The sequence below is a fragment of the Manis pentadactyla genome, chromosome 6, assembly GCF_030020395.1.
Source record: "Manis pentadactyla isolate mManPen7 chromosome 6, mManPen7.hap1, whole genome shotgun sequence".
NCBI lineage: Eukaryota > Metazoa > Chordata > Mammalia > Pholidota > Manidae > Manis > Manis pentadactyla.
This window is the reverse complement of record NC_080024.1, coordinates 119,553,606-119,574,500: the sequence shown is the minus strand read 5'-3', so window position 1 is coordinate 119,574,500 and position 20,895 is coordinate 119,553,606. Positions and strand designations below refer to the sequence as shown.

Sequence of the window (20,895 nt, the reverse complement as noted above, 5' to 3'; positions counted from 1 at the left end):
TTTTGGTATTGGCAAAACTGGACAGCTACATGCAAGAGAATGAAACTGGATTATTGTTTAACCCCATAAACAAAAGTAAACTCGAAATGGATGAAACACCTGAATGTAAGTCATAAACCATAAAACTCTTAGAAGACAACAGAGGCAAACATCTCCTGAATATAAACATGAGCAACTTCTTCCTGAATGCATCTCCTTGAGCAAGGGAAACAAAAGCAAAAATGAACACATGGGATTACATCAAACTAAAAAGCTTCTGTACAGCAAAGGATACCATCAACAGAACAAAAAGGCATCCTACAGTATGGGAGAATGTATTTGTAAATGACATATCTGACAAGAAATTAACATCCAAAATATATAAAGAACTCACATGCCTCAACACCCAAAAAACAAAGAACCTAATTAAAAAATGGGCAAAGGAGCTGAATAGACACTTCTCCAAAGAAGAAATTCAGATGGCCAACAGGCACATGAAAAGATGCTCCACATCACTAATCATCAGGGAAATGCAAATTAAAACCACAATGAGAGATCATCTCACACCAGTTGGACAGCCAGCATCGAAAAGATGAAGAACAACTAATGTTGGCGATAATGCGGAGAAAGGGAATCCCTCCTACACTGCTGGTGGGAAGGTAAACTAATTCAACCATTGTGGAAAGCAATATGGAGGTTCCTCAAAAAACTAAAAATAGAAATACCATTTGACCTGGGAATTCCACTCCTAGGAATTTACCCAAAGAATATAATTTCTCAGATTCAAAAAGACATATACACCCCTATGTTTATCGCACTATGTACAATAGCCAAGAAATGGAAGCAACCTAAGTGTCCATCAGTAGATGAATGGATAAAGAAGAGGTGGTACATATACACAATGGAATACTATTCACCCATAAGAAAGAAACAAATCCTACCATTTGCAACAACATGGATGGAGCTGGAGGATATGCTCAGTAAAATAAGCCAGGTGGAGAAAGACAAATGCCAAATGATTTCCCTCATTTGTGGAGTGTTACAATGAAGCAAAAGTGAAGGAACAATACAGCAGCAGACTCACAGACTCCAAGAGGAGACTAGTGGTTACCAAAGGGGAGCGGTGTGGGAGGGTGGGTCTGGAGGTAGGGAGATGGGGATTCAGGGGTATTATGTTTAGTACACATGGTATGGCAGTTCACAGGAAGACAGTGTAGCACAGAGAAGGTAAATAGTGAACCTATGGGATCTTACTAAACTGATGGACAGTGACTGCAATGAGGTATGGGTGGGAACTTGATAATATGGGTGAATGTAGTAACCACATTGATTTTCATGTGAAACATTCATAAGAGAGTATATCAATAATACCTTAATAAAAAATTGCATGGAATAGTACCTGGCTCATGGTAAGCACTCAGTATGAATAATTAGCATTATATTCATATTATACTTACACATATCAGTATTTTGTTATTGCACTTAGGATCTTAATGTATACTTTCAGGGTGATCAAAAGTATCCACAATGCTATTGAAGAGATTAGTCACAATTAGGCAACTGAATTTTAAAGTTGGAAAGAAACTTTAATGTCATATGATTCTACCCTATTACAGGTAAGGGCTTTTTTATTAAATAAACAAAACAGAACAAAACACATTGATACAAACTCCACCTGTCTTATGACAAAAGACAACTAGTGGGGGTGGGGTGGGGTTACAATCATCAGATTAGCCTTGTAAGTAAAATATATAAACCCCACATACATTTCTAACAGCTTTGCTAAATTGGCTTTCAGTCCCACTTATATTTGTCAGTACCACTCATGTATTGTCGTAGCTACCTGCACTTTTCCTCTGTTCAAATGGAAAGCAACATAATGCTCACAGTTCTCTGAGAAGCAACAAATTCCTAAGGATACCTAAAAATGGTAATAAAAAAGTACTAGCAGGGTTTAGGAAATTTATTTAAGGGCAACTGCCAGATTTATTTTAAGCCCTATCCTTAAAAATAAATTTAATTCACATGACAGGCTTAAAATACTGGAGCCAAGAAAAGTCACTGCAAAAGCATTTAATGAAATACCTGAATTTTGTCGAGCTGTCATCGTTGACATGATTTTTGTGAAAACTTACTTCCTATCTTGATTTATGCAGATTTTATACATATTTTTTTGTATCTAATAAAATTAAAACAGAATAGATATTTTTCAAACAGTATGACATTTTCCTAACCTCTGATTCATAACAGAAAGTTGGTGGACTGTTAAGATGTTGTACAATGCTTTTTACATAGAAAGACAATTGACTCATTTGTACCATTTTCCAGTGTGGGGTAAAACATCCACTTTTCTATTTTGAGAAATCCTTAATTTGACTTATGAGCAAAACTAAAGATCGATTAGAAGTAAGGTAGAATTCCTTCTGAAAGCAGTGAAGAGCAGTATTTCACCCTCTCTCACACCACAGTCAATGATGCAATTGATTTAGGAGGAAATGCCCATTATTTTCATCTCCATTAGTTCTGGTAAAATCACAATTCTAAGTTTCACTGGAAGTTTTGAAATTGAAATGGCGGGATCACACATGAAGAAAAGGGCTACAAAGGGTTAATGGCATGGGAGAATTAGTAAGAATACCGTAAAAATAATGATTTTTTTCCTATGAGATTAAAAAAAGATTAATTGAGCTTGACTTCTATTGACCGTATCTTCCAGAGTCAATATTTTAATATTCCCCTGACACACGCGCTTGGCTTAGGAGGGCTGAGCTCTGCATCGTTTCGTATTTTCCCATGGAGTCGGAGGCGGGCTGCACACTGAGGCTCACGGAGGCCCGACGGTGAAGTACTGTTGAAAGCCAAACTCCGCTGGTGTTAAATGTTGGTGCCTGCTGGCAAAAAGGCTTCCTGCCTAAAAAAGAACTTATCTTCAAAATTACAATAACAAGCACTCTTCCTTGCTTGTCAGATTTCTCCGGAGGGCTGCAGCCCAAAGGAAGCCGGCCGAGCTGCCAGGAGCTGCCCGAGTCAGCGAGAGCCCCGCCCCCGCCCCCGCCCCCGCCGCCTCCGCCGCCTCCGCCTCCGCTGCAGCTCCTCCGGGGCCCCGCGAGGCTCCGCACCGCCGGCCGGGGCTAGGGCGGTGGCCCCGCCGCACATCAGCTCCTCCCCGCGGGCAGCCGTCACGCCCGCTTGCGAGGCCCCGGGCGCGCCCCGCCTCCCGCCGCGCCCGGCCCGGCCCTGCGGAGGCGACGGCGTGCGCGCGCGCGCAGCGCCCGGCCGGTTCCCCTTCCGAGCATCCGCTCCCCGCATGCGCAGTCCGCGCCAGCGGTCTCCGTTTGTTTGAACAGGAAGGCGGACATATTAGTCCCTCACGGTCCCCCTCGCCCCACCCCCCAGGCATTCGCCACCGCGACTCGCCCTTTTCCGAGCCGGGGCAGCAGCCCCTCCCAGAAGCTCCCCCGTCAGCAGCCGCCGGGGCCCGTCTCCAGTCCTCCTCACCGCCGGTTCTCCAGCCTTCCCTCTCCTGAGTCCACACCGGGCACCGACCTCGCCCTGCGCCCCGGACACCGCGGTAGCAGCCCCGGCAGCCTCCGCAGTGACGAAGGAATGGGAGAGTGACGTTGACCAGTGGCCCGAGCGGCGGCGGCGGCGGCGGCAGCAGTTGGCACAGCTCCGCGCCCGCCCTTCGCTTGCGCCTTTCCTCTTCGCCCTCCCCGCTGCCCGAAGGCGTCTCCACCCTGCTTCTCCTTCCTCCCCCTCCTGCCCGGCTCGGGACGGGGAGCCCTCCTCGGCGAGGGCGGCTCGGGCCCGCTGGGCTGCAGCAGCTCGCCGGACGACGAGGCTGGTGCCGACGGCGCTGTCGGCTGTCGAGAGGGGCTGCCGGGTGGGATGCGACTTAGGGAGTGCGAGCGGCTGCGGGTCGCGGTTGCCCCCGGCCCGGGGTCCGGAGAGCGGAGATTCCCTCAGTGAGGGGAGGGAGGGAGCCAGGCGCACCTGGTGACCCTCAGGTTCCGGCTCGTCCGCCCCGCGGCTGCGAACCCACCGCCGGAGGAAGTTGGTTGAAGTTGCTTTCCGCTGCTGGTGCTTGTACGAAGGTATTGTCACAGTAACAGCAACATGTCGACTGGGGACAGTTTTGAGACTCGGTTTGAAAAAATCGACGACCTGCTGCGGGATCCCAAATCGGAAGTGAATTCGGATTGTTTGCTGGTGAGTAGCACTGTTCTCTTTTGCTTGTCTGGGGTTCCGTATGTATTTGCTTTCCTCTTGCTTTCAGTCTGGTTATTTGCAGAAGGAAGTTTCAGGTGTACATGGTCTCGGAAAACACCAAAGTCTGGTCTTTTTCCGAAAGAATCTTGGAGTACCACTAAAATCTCATGCTGTGGGCCTATTTATCGTTGGACTGGTCTGCACTCACTACCCTGAAATTTTAGCTCTGACTCAGTACATCATTATACAGAAGATTCTTATAAACCTCTGTTGCAAGCATCATCTAAAGTTACCACGTCAAAGTTATTACTGCTTGTATAGTTTGTTGAATGGCGATCTTAGTAATGTTAATCTTTCTGAACGGTTTGACGGTAGAAAGACTATTTTCCACTTACAGAGATTTAGCTTCTAAGGGATTGGTTTTTAGACTTGGAAGTGACAATAGAGAATCGATTTTGAGGAAGTGATTTTTGAACCAAAATGTCATAGGTGACGAGTCTGAAGGAACTTTTTGCTGGACTAATAGGTGTAAAAACCTAAGATAACTGATGATAGGTCATCACAATTTAACATCTTTTTCAATATTGATTACAAAAGTACCGCCCAGATATTTTATCATAACTGCCTTTTTTGGTGGTGGTGTGCTTACCATTGTCACTTTAAAAATATTCTAAAGAAGTTTGTAGAATATGAAAAGCCAAATTCCTATTTTTTAAATCCTCCAGTGGTTGATGGCATAGACAATTATCTATAAATAATTGGGTTTTTTTAATTTTGTCAATTTCCCCTAGTACTAATACTTGCAAACTCTGTAAGCAACTTTGTCCTTTTACTTTACTGAGCAAATAAAAATTACATAATTCTGTTTTAGTCCAAACAAAACCACATGATCTTGAAAGTTGGCAGGGAGTATGTATATGGATAGTAATTTACCGCCTCCTCAGAATTAATGTTAGATGTACACAATATTTGGGATTAAAATAAGTGAACAAAATAATGCCATTCAGAGAAATAACACCATTTAAAAATCTTATCTTGAATCAGGAAATTATGTAGATCATTTAAAATTAACATGCATTTCAGTTACCCTTCATACCTGTGTATTTTTTATGTTTATGCTTTTACAAGAAAGTTTTTCCCCAAAGTGTTCAAAATTACTTTTAGCATCCTCCAGTATGAAATATGAGTTTTCTGGGCTGTATGTTTGAAATGTCTTGCCCACATTATGGATATTGAGAAACAAAGGATGGTTGATGCTTAATACAATTTAAAACATTTTATAGAATGAGGGAAGTGGAAGGAATTATAACACGTCTTCGTAGTGAAGATTTCTACAACTTTTAAGAAGTCTAATTCTTTTAATATTTATCCAGTTTCCCTATATCTTTGATTTTACTTTGCTTTTTGATCTCCGTATTCCATGAAGCAGCGTTACAGGGAGGGTTTAGTAGCTTTTTTTCTTGGTTGTCTAATAGCCTCTTGGCATAGCTTCATTTGGTGGGAAGCTCACAGATTTTTGAAATGTGTTGGATAGGGAAATGTAAGTCATGGACTCTTTCCTTAAAAGTTCAATCTGTTTAAGAACACAAGATTTAATCTTACATACATAACACAGAAAAACAAAACACTTAACAAGTTGAAAAAATGATAAATTTAAAATAATTGGCATAGGTAATACAGTATATGCTCTTGGATATTGAAAGGAATGAATTATGAATTGAGAGAGCCAGAGTATGCTTTATGATAGATGGATAGGATTTAGATAGAGGATGTTCAGAGGGAGAGTGGAGGATCATGAATAGAGGTGGAGACATGACTAATTATGACAGAAGGTAAATTTGGAAGGTAGATTGGGGTTAGAATGTGGAGGATCTGATTGCTAGGCTACGGAGTTTAGATTTTCTTTAGTGTGTTGTGGCTATTAAATATTTATAAACAAGACTGTGCCAGGGTAAATGAAGAAGATGAATCTGGTAGTTGTGTGCAAGACGAGTTGTGCGGAAAGAGACTGGAGATGGGGTAAGATTGGGGAGTTTTTAAAGAATGATTATAATAGTCTAGAAATGACTGAAGCCCAAAATTGGGGCATTAAAACAGAGAGGGAAGAATTGATAGAACTTGATTGGCAGGGTTGGGGAGGAGATGGAGGAACCAGAGAGCATAGTTAGGTGACTAAAAATTTTGAACCTGGTATGTAGGGCAACTAACTGGTGAAAATAACAAAGATGGGTTTGGAAATCTTTTGGGAAGAATAGGCAACAGAATAAATTCAGTTTTAGATACTTGATGGGATAGTGGGACAACCACAAAGAAATGACCATATTGCAGATGCAAAACTGAGCTTATAATTAAAGATAACAATTTGGAAGTCATCTGCACAGAGGTGCAAGTTGAAGCTGACACAATAATAAAAGGGTGAAAGATGAAGTTGAACAAAGAGGAAGAGTTAAGACAGTAGGCAGTCAATACCTTTCAGAGGACAGCCAGGTATCTTGGAGCCCAGGAATTCTAAAATAAATGTGGAAAAGGAAGATAGTCAACAGACAGATTTTTTCCACCTTGTAATCTTACAATCTTAGCCCTTTTTTCTGTTTAGTTCCATAATTGTTTATTGAGGGCTGTTGAAATTTTATTACCATATTAATCTGAACTTGGTAAAGATAGAGTTTTTCTTGGGTGACAAAATCCAGTGTCCAGTTTTGTAGTGTCTAGCATGAATTTTCTTTACATGGTATTTTATGTTTATTCAGTCAGTCATTCAGAATGACCTCACCTTTTTTCAGTGAGTCTTCTTCTTCCTTTTCTGACTTCAGTCATCTCATGTGTTGTGGGGACAATAATACCCCTCTTAAATTGATTGCTTTTCTTTATTATTTTGGCCTTTGTTGATTTATTTAACTGATAGTTGTTGAGTGTGCATTATGCACCATGTGTAGCACTCCGATTCTGTTATTTTTGTAATTTCAGAAAATAAAGTTGTCAAATTATGTTTATTCTCCACTTACTTGACTAGATCCAGTCTTCAGAAATGAAAATTCCCAAACCTTTTGATTTCAGAAGAGTTTGCTGGCAAATGTCTTTTAAGCCACCTTCCCCACAAAACAGCTTTTTTGTTGAGATACTAATGATGAATATTAGTAGTTATAAAATAATGTAGCTAATAAAAAAATTAATGTAATAATGTAGGAAGAAGTCCTGAGAGGCAGCTGTCCAACCTTTTCTTGAACACATATTTGATTTTAAGGGCTAGATAAGTCCATTTTTCATATTGCAAATATAAATGGTAAAATAGCTTCAGATACTAACATATTATTATGGTAACTATTCACTTGTTTCCTAGATCATTCACATTATTCAACTTGGGTTTTCTGTAAGTCAGATTCTTTCCAGGACCTCCGTACTGATTTTCCTATTGTCCATGTTACATTTTATATGATTATAAAGAGCTGTTTTTCCTTTTCCCAACTTTTTTTTTTAAACCTTAGAAATAATTTTGTCTAGAGCTTGTTAACAGTTTCTCAGTAATTTTGCATACCTCTAAAAACAGTAAGGAATAGAGTTTAATTAAGTCTTAATTTTTTCCAGTGGGGAAAAAAGCATGTGATTTCTAAATTAAAAAGGAAAAATAAAGGTAAGTGGGTGGGAGGGTAAGGTATATATATTTGTCTTGAATTTTGATATACATACATTTCTTGGAAGTAGAGCTGTCTTGCTTTTGTAGCATGTTTGGTACACTGCTTCAGGATGCCAGTTAAGAGCATGACCTTTTTCCTAGTTTTTGTTTGGCTGGTGGAAGTGTAGCAGTAGGTGGGAATGAAAGACAGGAAAACAGTATTAATGAACAGTGCATACTGAGTTCTAACACTGCCGTCCCTTTCAGACATTCATATTACTAATTTTTTTCATTAGTTAGTTTTTCAGAATGTAGAAGGCAAATAATACTAAAGTTGTGGGTGTTCAGTTTTGAGTTTTTTTCCTTTAAATTCTTTTCCTAGACTTCTTAACCCAGTGCTTTCCCGTCTTTTCATTGCTGACTTTTTCTCTTAGAATCAAAATTGGCCTGTAATACTTAACCTTTCTCCTCTCTCAGAGAATTCATCCATTCTTACAGCTTTAACTACTATGTTTGTGCCCTTGATATTCATATCTTTACTTTTTAGTCTTTTTTCTAGTTTTAAATCTTAAATATATGACTGCCTACTAGGCATCTCTACTTGTTATCACTCAAATATTTCATATTTTAAAGTAAACTTTTCCTCATATACTACCTGTTTTGTCATTAACACTACTACCATCCCTGTCATTCAACTGGAATTTTTGTTGTGAACTTCAACAATCCTGGGCCGCACATGGGATATTTCAACAGATTTTGGTTAGCATTCCACATTCTGGATTATTGCTGTATAATACCTCTGTGTATCCTGCCAGTTGAATTGATGACATTTGGGGTTATTGGTGGAATGGAAAGACCTGAGGTCATTAAGTCTTTGAACCTTAAAGCTATGTGCCTGCTATGTGCCTATATGTTCATAATATATTAGTTAATGGATGTTACCAGTGTCGGTTGCATATCTGGTTAGTTTGGACCAGCCTGTTTTGATGTTAATATGTTGTAAGAATTTTTTTTTTAAACAAATTACTCCATTCATTCATTCAGCAAATATTTGTGTAGGGTCTAAACTTGAATTCAAATGTAGCCTCTTCTTTGTGCTTGCTAGATGGCTTTAGGTGAGTTATTTTAACCTCCAAAGCTTGTTTCATCTTCAGGAAAATGGGGGTAATAGTACTAGATTGTTGTAAAGATTAAGTAATATAGACAAAGCATTTGTCACAGCATAAGGCATTTAGTAGGCATTTGTTAATTGGTAACTACTATTTTTGTCATATTTATATTATTCCTGTTACATGCTAGTGACTGTGCTTAGACTAGAAGTTGATACTCATTGTCTTCTCTAAGTGCAGAGTAATTTATCTGGCACTTCAAGCTATGCCCATTCATAATCCAGCTGTACTTTATTGAAGTGTCCAAGCCAGTTGTAACTGAAAGTGAAGACATTTAGATGGGATTCAGTAGAATGGTGAGGGGCTTTTCTAGACTGTTACTCATTTAGTCATGATTTATAACATATACCTACTTTGTACCAAGGGTTTAGATTGGTAAGAAAGGCAGTTGGGAGCTGGTTGTAGAGATGTAGTTGTTTTCTTGCCCTCTTCCTGTGTGTATCTTTTATACTCTAAGTACATGTTCTGTAAATAGGCCCTCTGCATTACAAGCACCCTGTGGGTGTATAGAGAGGTGGCTCAGAGTAACAGCTGAGACATGAATTGAGCCATTCATTAATCTCTTGAGTCAGAAATGTTTTTAATCCAGAAGGAACCACCTATAAAATTTTATAATGAAGAAAGAGTAAATTCTGTGTTCAGTTAGACTTTTTGTAACTTTGCAGTTGTTTTATTTCATGTTTCCATATTTTATATATGTGGTAAAAACTGGCAATTGTGATATATGACAGAAAAGCACACGTATCAGGATATATTACATATATAGTTCTGTTGCTGAAGATACTCTAGTAGCTCCACTTCCCCATTCCATCCCCACTAAAAAAGAGGTACATCCGTTTAGTATGTATTTATACTAAATCCAGAGCATAGCTGGTGGGTAGCACACACATATATGTAGAAGATGAACAGATAATCTTGCATTTCACAATGGAAAGTATTTTTAAAAATAAATGCTATTAGCATGATATAGTGAAAAGAACCCTGGACTGGAAATTCAGAGCATTGGTATATTCTTGTTTTGCCATTAACTCTCTGTGCAACCAAGTAAGTCTTTTTTTCTTACCTGGGCTTCAGTTTCCCTATTTGTAGGATGAAGAGTTGGGCCATATAGTTGCTGATGTCCATTGTGTCTCTAAAAATTCTCTGAATCTTTATTATACTTCCATTAAAAATTTTTGAAGTATCGTTGATTTTTCCTTAAGAAATAAAGGTCAAAAGTTAAATGGTGTTGGGGTAGAAATATAAGAATGAGAACCATCTTTGGTAAGTGTTATTTTTGAAACTAGTTCTGGTTAGCCTTGGAAGGCCGTCCTGAATTTTTTGTTGTTGTTACATTTGGAACTTAATCATTTTTGCATTTGTGGCTTGTGTTCATAAACTGTAGGGTTTGTATTTTTTGAACAGAGAAAGAAATAATTGAGTTCTTTATTTGTGTATTCATTAAAATGTATACATGTAGTTTACTTCTCTAATATACCTGCCCTCCCTGCTTGGGATTGTGAAATATAAGAGTACATCTTTATTATATTTTCTAAACAATTAGTAGGAAGTTAGATGTTCAAATTATCCAAAATTTGATGTCTCAGAGAGGTGAAAGGTTGTCTTATATTTGTGTTGTATTTTAAATGGTATGCTAATTTGTGTGTCCTCTTTATTCCTATATTTATTTTTATTGTTTTTATTCCATTGTTATAGTCTTTATTCCATATGTCCTATACTGACTTTTGGCAAGAAATTGAGATTTTATCTTAGATTTTTCCCTGGAACTGATACTTCAGTTCTCTTTGCTGCTATTCATTCATTCATTCAACAAATGTTTAATGTGTGCTGTGTGCTAGGCGCTCTGACGTTGGCATTGGGGACAGCATGGTGAGTAAAAACAAAGATGGGCCTTGCTTTCATGGAGTTTATATCTCAAATAAAGGATAAATTATAAGCAGATAGGAGTGAGGTAAGGCTTGAAAGGAGAGGTAAGAGATATGATCATGTCTTTCCTTTAAGGTTTGGGATATATTTAAAGACTTGTGGTAAAGTAGTTTAAGTGTGTAATTTTCAGATATGGGTCTGTAGCTTGTCTGTGTCAGATTCACTTGAGGACTTGTTAAAAATGGAATCTAGGCCCGTGCCCAGACAAAATCAAAAGATTTTGGGGTGAGTACTAGGATTCTGTATGAGATGCAGAATTTTGGACACACTTAACTTTTAAAACTATGGTTATTATGGAAAGAGCATGGATTTTTGTTTTGTTTGGTAATTTTATCATGAAAAATTTCATACGTTTTTGTAGTAGGGAAAATAGTACAGTGAGCCTCCAATCCCCACATTCTGCAGTTTCACACTTGCTTCATCAATACACCCTTTTTCTGGCCAAAATATTTTAGAGTAAATTCCAGATATTGTCATTTCACCCTTACATACTTGAGTAAGCATCTCTAAAAATACGTTTTCTTGTATTACCATAATGGCCATTATCATGTCTAACAAAATTAAAAAGCTCCTTGGTACCATTAATTCTCTGTTTATATTCATATTTCTCTGGTTGTCTAAAACTATCTTTTTTACAGTTCACAGTCACTTTATTAGAATCTGGAGCCAAAGTCCACATGTTGCTTTTGTTTGTTAGGTCTTTTAAGTGTCTTTTTAATGTAGTGCAGTCCCATCCCCACCTTTGTCTTTTTGAAAAAAATAGGTTCATTGGTATACTGTATGATGTTTCACCTTCTGGATTTTTCTTTTTGTTTCTTTGTGATGTCATGTAACTTGCTCCTGAATCTTTCATATTTCTTGTAAATTGATAATTAAATATAAAAGCTTAATTTAATTACTTCAAATTTTAGTAAAAAATATTTCATGGATTGTGTTTTCTTGTGCGTCACATCAAGAGGCACATAATAACTGGCTGACCAACCTTTAATGATGCTAAGGTTGATCGCTACGTTCATGTGGTGACAGCCTATCATAACTTCCTTTGTAAAATCCATCATCCTTTCATCTAATGATTCCATACGTTTGTGATCTTTAGCTGAGTTAGGTTTTCATTAGGGATAGCAAATCATGATTTTCTATTCATTCACATTTATTAACTGTAATTCTTCTTTTAAGTGGTTACCAAGGGGGAGGGTGGTGGGAGAAGAGTGAGGGCAAAAAAGGGGCACAATAATTTGCAATCACAACATAAGTTGGTCTTCGGGACAGTAGCACAGCATGGAGAAGATAGTCAATGATTCTGTAACTCTTACTACATTGATAGATAGTAACTGCACTAGAGGGGGTGAGGATTTAATAATATGGGTAACTGTTGAACCACTGTGCTGTATATTTGAAACCAAATGAGATTGTATGTCAACATTACTGCAATTATAAAAAGAGAGAGAACTTAAGAATTTAAGAACTTTCATACATCATCTATAGGACTGCTTGCTACTGGGTTGAAATTGCTTCTCATCCTGTTTCATGAATAGAGCTATGAAATTTTTTTTTGAAAAGAAAACAATACTGTATACTGACAATTCCAGTTTCTGTTTATCACCACCTTAAGTTGATATTTTTTTCCTTTCCATGAAAAATCTTAGTTTTAACAACACAAACCAGAATTGCACATTTGTTTTATTTCCGAGAATGTGGGTATGATATAAGTGAAGGAAAAACTGAATTAACGGTGTAGGGGTAAGGGCATCTGAAGCCCTGAATTCTCTTTGATTAAGTCTCTAAATTGTAAATTGACCTTGGACAGACAATATCCATAGTCTAAACCTTGGTTTTCTTTAAGAGTATGATATAAAATTCACTAATTGAAACCATCTCCAAATTAATTTGTATTTAGAGATGAGTTTATTTAAATTCCCTACCTTATAAGAAATTCTGTTCTAGATATACATATTTTATTCCTTAATTGATTGCTTAAATTTTAATACTATTTTAACAGGAGGGCGAAGAAAGTGTTTCTCTTGATTTTTATCATTCACTCTAAAAGCATTTACTCATCTCACCATAATTGTATTTCCTCTGCTTATTTCTAGTAATCTCTAGGCATGGAGACAGTGTAGCGGAGTGGTTAAGAGCATAGGCTCTGCAGTCAAGACTGTTGATTTTGAGTCCCACCAAGGTCAGCCACTTAGTAGTATTGTGTCTTTAGGCAAAATTCTTTTTTAGAACTCAAATAAGTTAAATTACTGACTTTTACAGAGCTGTAAGGAATATTAAATGTGATAATGCATGTAACATGCTTTGCATAGTACCTAGCTTAGTAAATGTTAGCTGTCATAATCATCATCATTGTCATCATCATATATCTTCATAATTTGTTCTGGGAAAAAGACTTTTGTGCTGATCAAGTGTATTACTATCTGTCTCCCCACTCTGCAGACCACCTTTTATTTAGTTGTGTAATCTTACCTACATTGAGCCTAAATATACTTAATCTTCAAAATGCAAATCATGATAATACATACATCATAGGTTTTAATTAAGAGGATTAAGTAATTTATATGCAACTGCCATAGTTTCATCTGGGTGTTAAAAGTTACTCCTTTCCTTGTTTTACCTTTATTTTTTAGATTTGATTAAGTTTCCACTGTAGTTAGAAAACACTATTTAGAAACTTGGGAGAAGAGTAGAATGGAATTCTTTATTTTAAGTATTTCTTGAATCTGATCTTCACTTTCTGTCATTGCCGCCCTACCCAAGACCAAATTTTAACCTAACATTCTTGGATTGGTAGGACACCCTAGCAGTTTGCCAATATAATCCACACTGTATCTTTCTTTCTCTTAACTTCAGTGCATTTTGTCATGTGGTCTTTGCTTACCTATTTACTTAGTCTTAATTCTTATCATTCTTGAAAACAGACTGTCTCCAGGTGTATTTTTTTCACTTTCTCCAGCATGTTACCTGCTCTGTCCTGCCTTTGCTCTCACAGTCCAAGGACCTATCTTACTCTCCTTTTGAGTTCTACCCTATATCCTCCTTACCAATTTTCTCATATTTATGTCTGACATAAGTCATAACTGTCTTACACTGTTATTTTCTTTTTGAACTCCTGTTGTATTTATAATTGTCTCATGTAGTTTAGAACTTCAATGTCTGTCTTGAGTGTCAGTCTTGATTATCCCCCTACCCCCTGTTGTTTCCTTCTGAATTAGGTCTGTGTCAGTTCTGTGCGATAGAACTAACTTGAATTTTCCTAAGCAAAAAGAATTTATAGATTCAGGGAAACTTGATCTCATTAAAAGTAAAGATTCAGCTGAGCTTCAGTAAGAATTGGAACTTGGGCCTCAAGTGCAAGCAAGGCTCTCTCTATTCTCTTATTCTCTCTTCATGTTGTCACTCTCTGATTGTAGGCTGGTTTTCGTCACTTGTGAAAAATATGGCTGTCCAGAGGACAGGAGCTTTGTATCTAACAGCTTCAGCTTCAACCAGACTTCAAATCTTTGAGTCTCAAAATTCAGAGCAAAAGAATCATTGGTTGAGCTTGTGGCAGGTGTTCACCCCTTGACTAATCAATCACTTGTGATAAGGAATTTAGGATCACATGAGAACTATGACAATGGGAGTTTCCAGGAAAATGAGAGGTAGGTAGGACAGACAATAACAGATGCTTATTTTACTGCCCTTCCTTCCTTCCTTTTTTTTCTTTTTTACCTTGGATAAGTCACTTAAACTCTCTTCAACAACCATTTCTTCAATCTGTAAAATGGAGTTTGTAATCATTTATTTCATAGGGTGGTGGTGGGCATTAAATGTGATAAATCTATAAAACTGGGCTTGAAACCTCACAAAAACAATAGTGTAAGCTGATAATAAATGGCTGCTCCTTGGTCCCCTTTGCCTTGTGCTCATCTGGGCTGGGCCCAAAACTTTTTTTTGTCTGTAGTAGCTTATCCTGCCACTCCAGGTTGCTGACTGGCCTTTTGGCATTACCCTCCTCAACCCTGTTCTCCATAGCTTCTACCATCTTTTTGAGCAGGAGAAGAGGAAGAAGTTAATAACTTCAGATAGTTTTAGAGTATTTATTATAATCAAGTAAATTATAATTATAATCTAAATTTTAAAAATGGGCTTATTTTGTAATTGTAATATTCAAACTTAGCCCCTGTCCCTTTCTTCCTTCTTATAGTCGTTGCAGAGCCACTGAATTTAATTGAATTGAAGGCTAAAGACCAATAGAAATTTCTATTCCTTTCTATCTATACCAATTGGGGCTATTTTAATTAATAAAGGACTTAAAAACCCAATCCAAGTTGACTTAAGCAATAAAGAAAATTTATTGCCTCTAAATACTTAATAGGTAGATTCTAGTTTCCAGAATGTCTTTTTATCAGGCTCAAATGATGTGACTGGGAGCTGGTTTTCCAGACCTGCTTCTTGAGTATTGTCTCCCTTCTCCAATAGGAAACCTTGTGGTTGGTTACAAGATTATTGCCAGTAGTTTATAAGACTCCTTGTTCAAGATTCCAAGATTACTTGTTCAGGTACAGTGGGAAGAAAAAGTCTTTTCTTCCTAACCTTCAAATAGGGTTTCTAACTGATCTGGCCAACTCAGGTCATGTGCCCATATCTAAACCAATCACAGTGGTCAGAAGAATGGTATGCTGATAAGCTTAGGCTTTCATCATGTGCTGCCTTCTCAGCACTGGGGGGTGAGTCAGCTTATACCAAGATATATTAGAGTTGCCTGAGGGAGGGATGAAAACTGGAGCTCAGTTACTCAGAGAAAGGGAAATGACATGCTGGGCAGTCCCAAACAACAAATATCTACTTACATTAGGTGGAGACTCATCGTCAAGAAAAACCAAATAATGATAGTTTATTCTTCTGTATCTTTTTTGGAAATTACTTTTCTTTTTTAACTAAGTTGTCAAGTTATCTGAGAGGATAATTAAGAGTAAGTATTGAAAACCAGTTGGCAAAGGCTGCCAACTGAGGACTACAACTGGGATAACATTTGGTCCTTTAATGGATGGATGTCTGTATGCTGCTTTGCCTTAACAATAAGTCTTTGAGTGACATAGTAAAAGATTTCCAAATGCATACGTATGGATCAACCACATCAGAAGCACATTCCTGTAGGTCACACTACCGTCCTACTATATTGGAGTTGGAAGATGTAGTATTCTTAATAGGGCCTAGGTGATTGCATAGCCAGAATTCGGAAAGACTAAGTAGTTACCAAGTAGGTAGATATTATGCCTCCTGCATACACCTCATTTTGAAGCTGCTGTGAGGAAAACAAAACAAACCAAAGTAAGATTAGATAGAAAAAACTTGCCTCACATTTAAGAAATTTTTTTGTTTTTAAAAAATATGGTTTAAGAAAAAACAGGCTATATGAAAGAAAATGAACATTTTCTGAAAAAAGAAGCTGGTTTTGTTTTATTTTATTTGGCTGATCTGATTTGGGAGAGGGAGGAGAAATCAAATTCGATAAAGAATCCAATAAAGTATTACCCACAATCATTTTAACTCCCTAGTACCTTGTTCCTTTGCCTGCCAAAAGGAAAGGATCTGCTGTTTTCTTAGGAATTTATGAAGAAATTGTTTAAATGTTAAGTCTATAAAAGAATAGCTTACTACATTAAAACAGATTTTTTTAACAAATTGAAGAGATCAGGAATTTACTATTCCTATGAAATTATTTTTTTCCCTTTGAAAACACATTTTGATTCCTTGGGCTCTGAGCTATTATATTTTGAGATATTGATGCTCAACATGTAAGATCCATGAGAGCAGGTATCTGGTTGTCTTGTTATTAATGTAGCACCAGTTCCTGGAGCAGTGCGTGGTATATTTTTAAGTCTTCAGTAAATATTTGTTTTCAATTACTAGAAAATGTCTTTTGTTTGTTCCTGTGATAAAAGCCAGGAATGGCTGACATGATGTTAAGAGATACGGTGTAATTGGTAGTTTATTTAAATCTAAGCTCTAGCTATTTTAGTGGGATAATATATTCTAAAACTTCAAGTGGTCTGTATAAAAAGATATAGGTGGGTCCTTCTTCCTCCTGATATCTCAGTTTTGCATGAGGAACCAAAAACAAGTGATACTCATTTTTTATAAGATTTTGCACATGTATTATTTTCTTTAATATGTACATCAGTCCCATGGGCTGAATGAGACAGATATTATTCCCACTTTGTAAATGAAATTAAATCTTAGAGAAGGTAAATGAGATATCTAACAGCATGTGAGCCAGTAGTGGCAGACTTTCTGATCCTTAGTTTGCAGTCTAGTGGACAGAACATCAAAGTTTATAGATAACATGCCTTAAAGAGAAGTGTTCCCAGCGCACTTAGAGTGCTTTGTACACAGAATGCTCTAAATGGAAAATACCTGAATTGACTGAAACATACAGGGATTGGTGAAGAATGGAGTGGGAAGATGAGATGTGAAGTCGTAGGGAAAAGATCTTAATATCCTTGGACTGGATTAGAGGGGAAAAGGTAAGTCCTGTAATATTTTATCTTAGCAGCAGTGGTCTAGAACTTAATTGGATGAGGGGTAAGAGCCAGTTCTTTGACTGAGCTTACAGTAGATTGCAAGGTTCAAACAGCAAGCTGTCTGCTGAAAAGTATCTCTGTTGGATGACATGTCTTGAAGTGAGTGTTGGTAGACTATCTAGGCTATGAAGCATGGGTGATCTGAAGTACAATAAAATCAGTAGTTATGATGGTGATGATTCATGACACCATCTTGCACATCATTTAAAAGTAGACAGTAGTTAACATTTTACTGAATTGGTATGAAATAACATTGGATAACCTGGGGAAAATGTTTAAAAAAATTAATATCCCTGTATTTGGTGAAGGAATTACTGTCCTGTAACAACTGAATATTTATCTGGGGCTAGGGATGGGATAGGGGATTGACTACAAATATGAGGGAATACTTAGGGTAATGGAAGTGTTCTGTATCTTGATTGTGATGGTGGTTGTGGTGGTTACCAACTATGTCAAAATTAATAAAACTATAAACTAAAAAAGGATGAATTTTACTTAACATAAATTATACCTCAGTAAATCTGACTTTTTAAAAAGGAAAAAATATTTATTTGGTGAAGGGATTAATGATGCCGTGACAGAACTCAACATTTTATTTGCTACTGTCAGTAATCTGGCCTTTGAATATGAAGGATGTGCATGTGTGGTTTTACTTACATGTATATATGTGTCACGTGGGAAGGACTTGTGCTGACTAAATTTTTTAGTGTGGTAGTTGGAAAATAACTGATAACATTACATTTGTGACCAGAGATAAAATTAGAATTCTTAGGTGAAAATTAAACTTCTATCAGCCACCCTGAGCTTGATGTATTTCTATGTCTAAAGACTTTTTCATGAGGTTGGTGGTGACATTAATAAATGTGTTTTTCAATATTGTATGATGAAACTGTCAAGTTTAGAAGAACTCATAACTCAGTGAGCCAGTATTTTCTAAATGATCAATGTATGATATTATAAAATCATCCATGAGTAAAATATCCACTCAAAGTGCAAGATAGACCAATAAATTTTAATGTTGCAAAGTGAGTGCAAGAAGTTCATTGATACAGTTTCAGATTCCATATTGCAACTAACCTTTAAGAAACATCACTTGTCAAGTTTGTTGTAGTAGCAAAGAATTTCTACAGTTATCTGAAAATGCTATTAAAATACTCTTCCCTTTTCTGATTACATATCTTTGTCATACTTCATCTAAGACAGTGTATTGCAGCAGAATAAATGCAGAAGTAGATATCTGGCCCTGGAGATTTCTTTTCTGGTGGGCTTTACATTATTAATTAATAGTACTATTCAAATAATCTTATTCATACTGGATTATTTGTGGTAGTTTGTGCCTTTTAAAGTATTGTCTGATTCATTGAAGTTGTCGGTTTCATATGTAGAGTTGTTCATAGTATTCCCTTATTACCCTTTGTATAAGCTATAGGATCTGTATGATAGTGCCTATTTCATTTTTGATATTGGTAATTTGTGTCTTCTCTTCTTAGTCAGTCTGGCTAGGTAGTTGTCAGTTCATTTGATCTTGTCAGAGAACCAGCTGTTTCATTGAACTTTCACTGTTATTTTTCTGTGTTCAAATTTCATTCTTTAAGTTTTCATTGCTTCCTTTCTTATATTTGCTTGGTTTATTCTGCTCGTCTAGTTTTTTGAGAAAAGAATTTAGATTATTGATTCAAAATCATTACTCTTTTCTAATGTATTTAGTTCTATACATGTCCCTTTCAGTACTGCTTTAGCTGTTTTCCACAAATTATGAAAGGTCATATTTTCATTTTCACTCAGTTCAATATGTACTTTTATTTCCCTCAAGAAAAATAGTTTTCATAAAAATATGTTATTTGTATTAACATGCAATGGATTTGTTTTTAGAAATCCATTCTGATCTGTCTTTTAATCAGCATGTGAAAACTATTGACATTGAATGTACTTATTAATATGTTGGAGTCTCCCATTGTATTACTTGGTTTGTGCTTTTTCCTTCTGCCTTCTTTTGGAATTTATACATTTATACATTTCCTTTTTATTAGCTTCTATTATTTATTTTAATTTGATTACATATTGGCCTGAGAATACACCCTGTATGATCTTAATTCTTATAAATTTGTTGAGGACTGAGGTTTGGCATAGGATATGGTCTGTCTTGGTAAGTTTTCCATAATCACTTGTAAAGAATATGTATTTGCTGTTGGGTGGAATGTTCTAGAAATGTTGATTGGATCCTGTTGGTTCATCGAATTGAGTTCTCATTACTGATTTTATGTCTAGTTCTATCAGTCATAGAGAAAAGAGTGTTACTGTTGCTAGCTAAACTTCTGGATTTGCATATTTCTCTTTCCTATCTGTTTTTGCCTCACATATTTTGCAACTCTGTTTAGAACAAAGATACTTAAGATTGCTATGCCTTGTTGGTAGACTGACTTTTCTATCATTATGTAATTTACCACTCTGATCTTAGAAATTTTCTTTGCTCTGACATCTACTTTATTTCATAATAAAATAACCACTTCAGCTTTCTTTTGATTACTATTTGCATGGTATGTTGTTTCTAATCCATTTATTTTCAGCTTACCTGTATTGTTACATTTGAGGTGAATTTCTTCTCTGTGGATTGGTCATTTTTTGTCTATCCACTCTGCCAATCTGTCTTTTAATTTGAATTGTTGCTTCAGGTCATGTATATTTAATGTAATCGTTATGTTAGGGCTTAAATCTTCTGTTTTATTTTTTGTTTTCTATGTGAACTCCTGGTTGCTTTTTTTTATCTCTAACTTTTTTGCCTTCCTATGGACTTCTAGGACATTTATTTTTATTCATCTGTAGTGCTCTTGTGTGTGTTTCTTTGTATAACTTTCATTAGTTGCTCTAAGTATTAAATTAGGCATACATAACTTAACCATGTTTGGTGTTGACATTTTACTAGTTAAAGAGTAGAAATCTTACTTCCTTCATATTCCTTTACCTTCCTTATTATAATATATTTATCTTTAATATCTCCTTATATCCATTGGGAAATATTTAGACAATATTATAATTTTTGCTTCAGCCTTCAAGAGAATGAAAGTATATTTTATTTTCCCGTATTTTTTACTCTCTTCATTTGTTCTTTCTGCTGTCCAAGAATCTTTCTTCTATCATTTGCTGTCTATTTAGAGTATTTCCTTTAACCATTATTTTAGGCCTGCAGGTAGCACATCTCTTAGTTTTCCATCACTTAAGAATATCCTGATTTTTTTTTCCTTTCTGGATATAGAATTCTAGTTTGACAGTTTTTTTTTTTCTTTCAGTATGTCTTGTTAGTTTCTTCAATCTATAGGTATATATCTTTTGCCAAATTTAGGACATTTTTACCCTTCATTTATTTTAATTCTTCTTAGTCTCATTCTCTTTCTGGGCCTCCAGTGATACAAGTATTAAATCTTTTGTTATT

General features: G+C 36.6%; 1 protein-coding gene across 3 annotated transcripts in view; it reads left to right on the top strand.

Moving 5' to 3' along the window:
- The first annotated feature begins 4,056 nt into the window (after positions 1-4,056).
- ROCK1 (Rho associated coiled-coil containing protein kinase 1) overlaps positions 4,057-20,895 on the top strand; it is a 166,341-nt gene continuing 149,502 nt past the window's right edge. For all 3 annotated transcript variants that reach the window (XR_008998312.1, XM_036905806.2, XM_036905805.2), the window contains exon 1: positions 4,057-4,188. Coding sequence is in view for 2 of the 3 variants with exons in the window: in XM_036905806.2 (XP_036761701.1) it covers positions 4,096-4,188 (93 nt within the window). In the remaining variant the exon portion in view is untranslated. The remainder of the gene's footprint in view (positions 4,189-20,895) is intronic.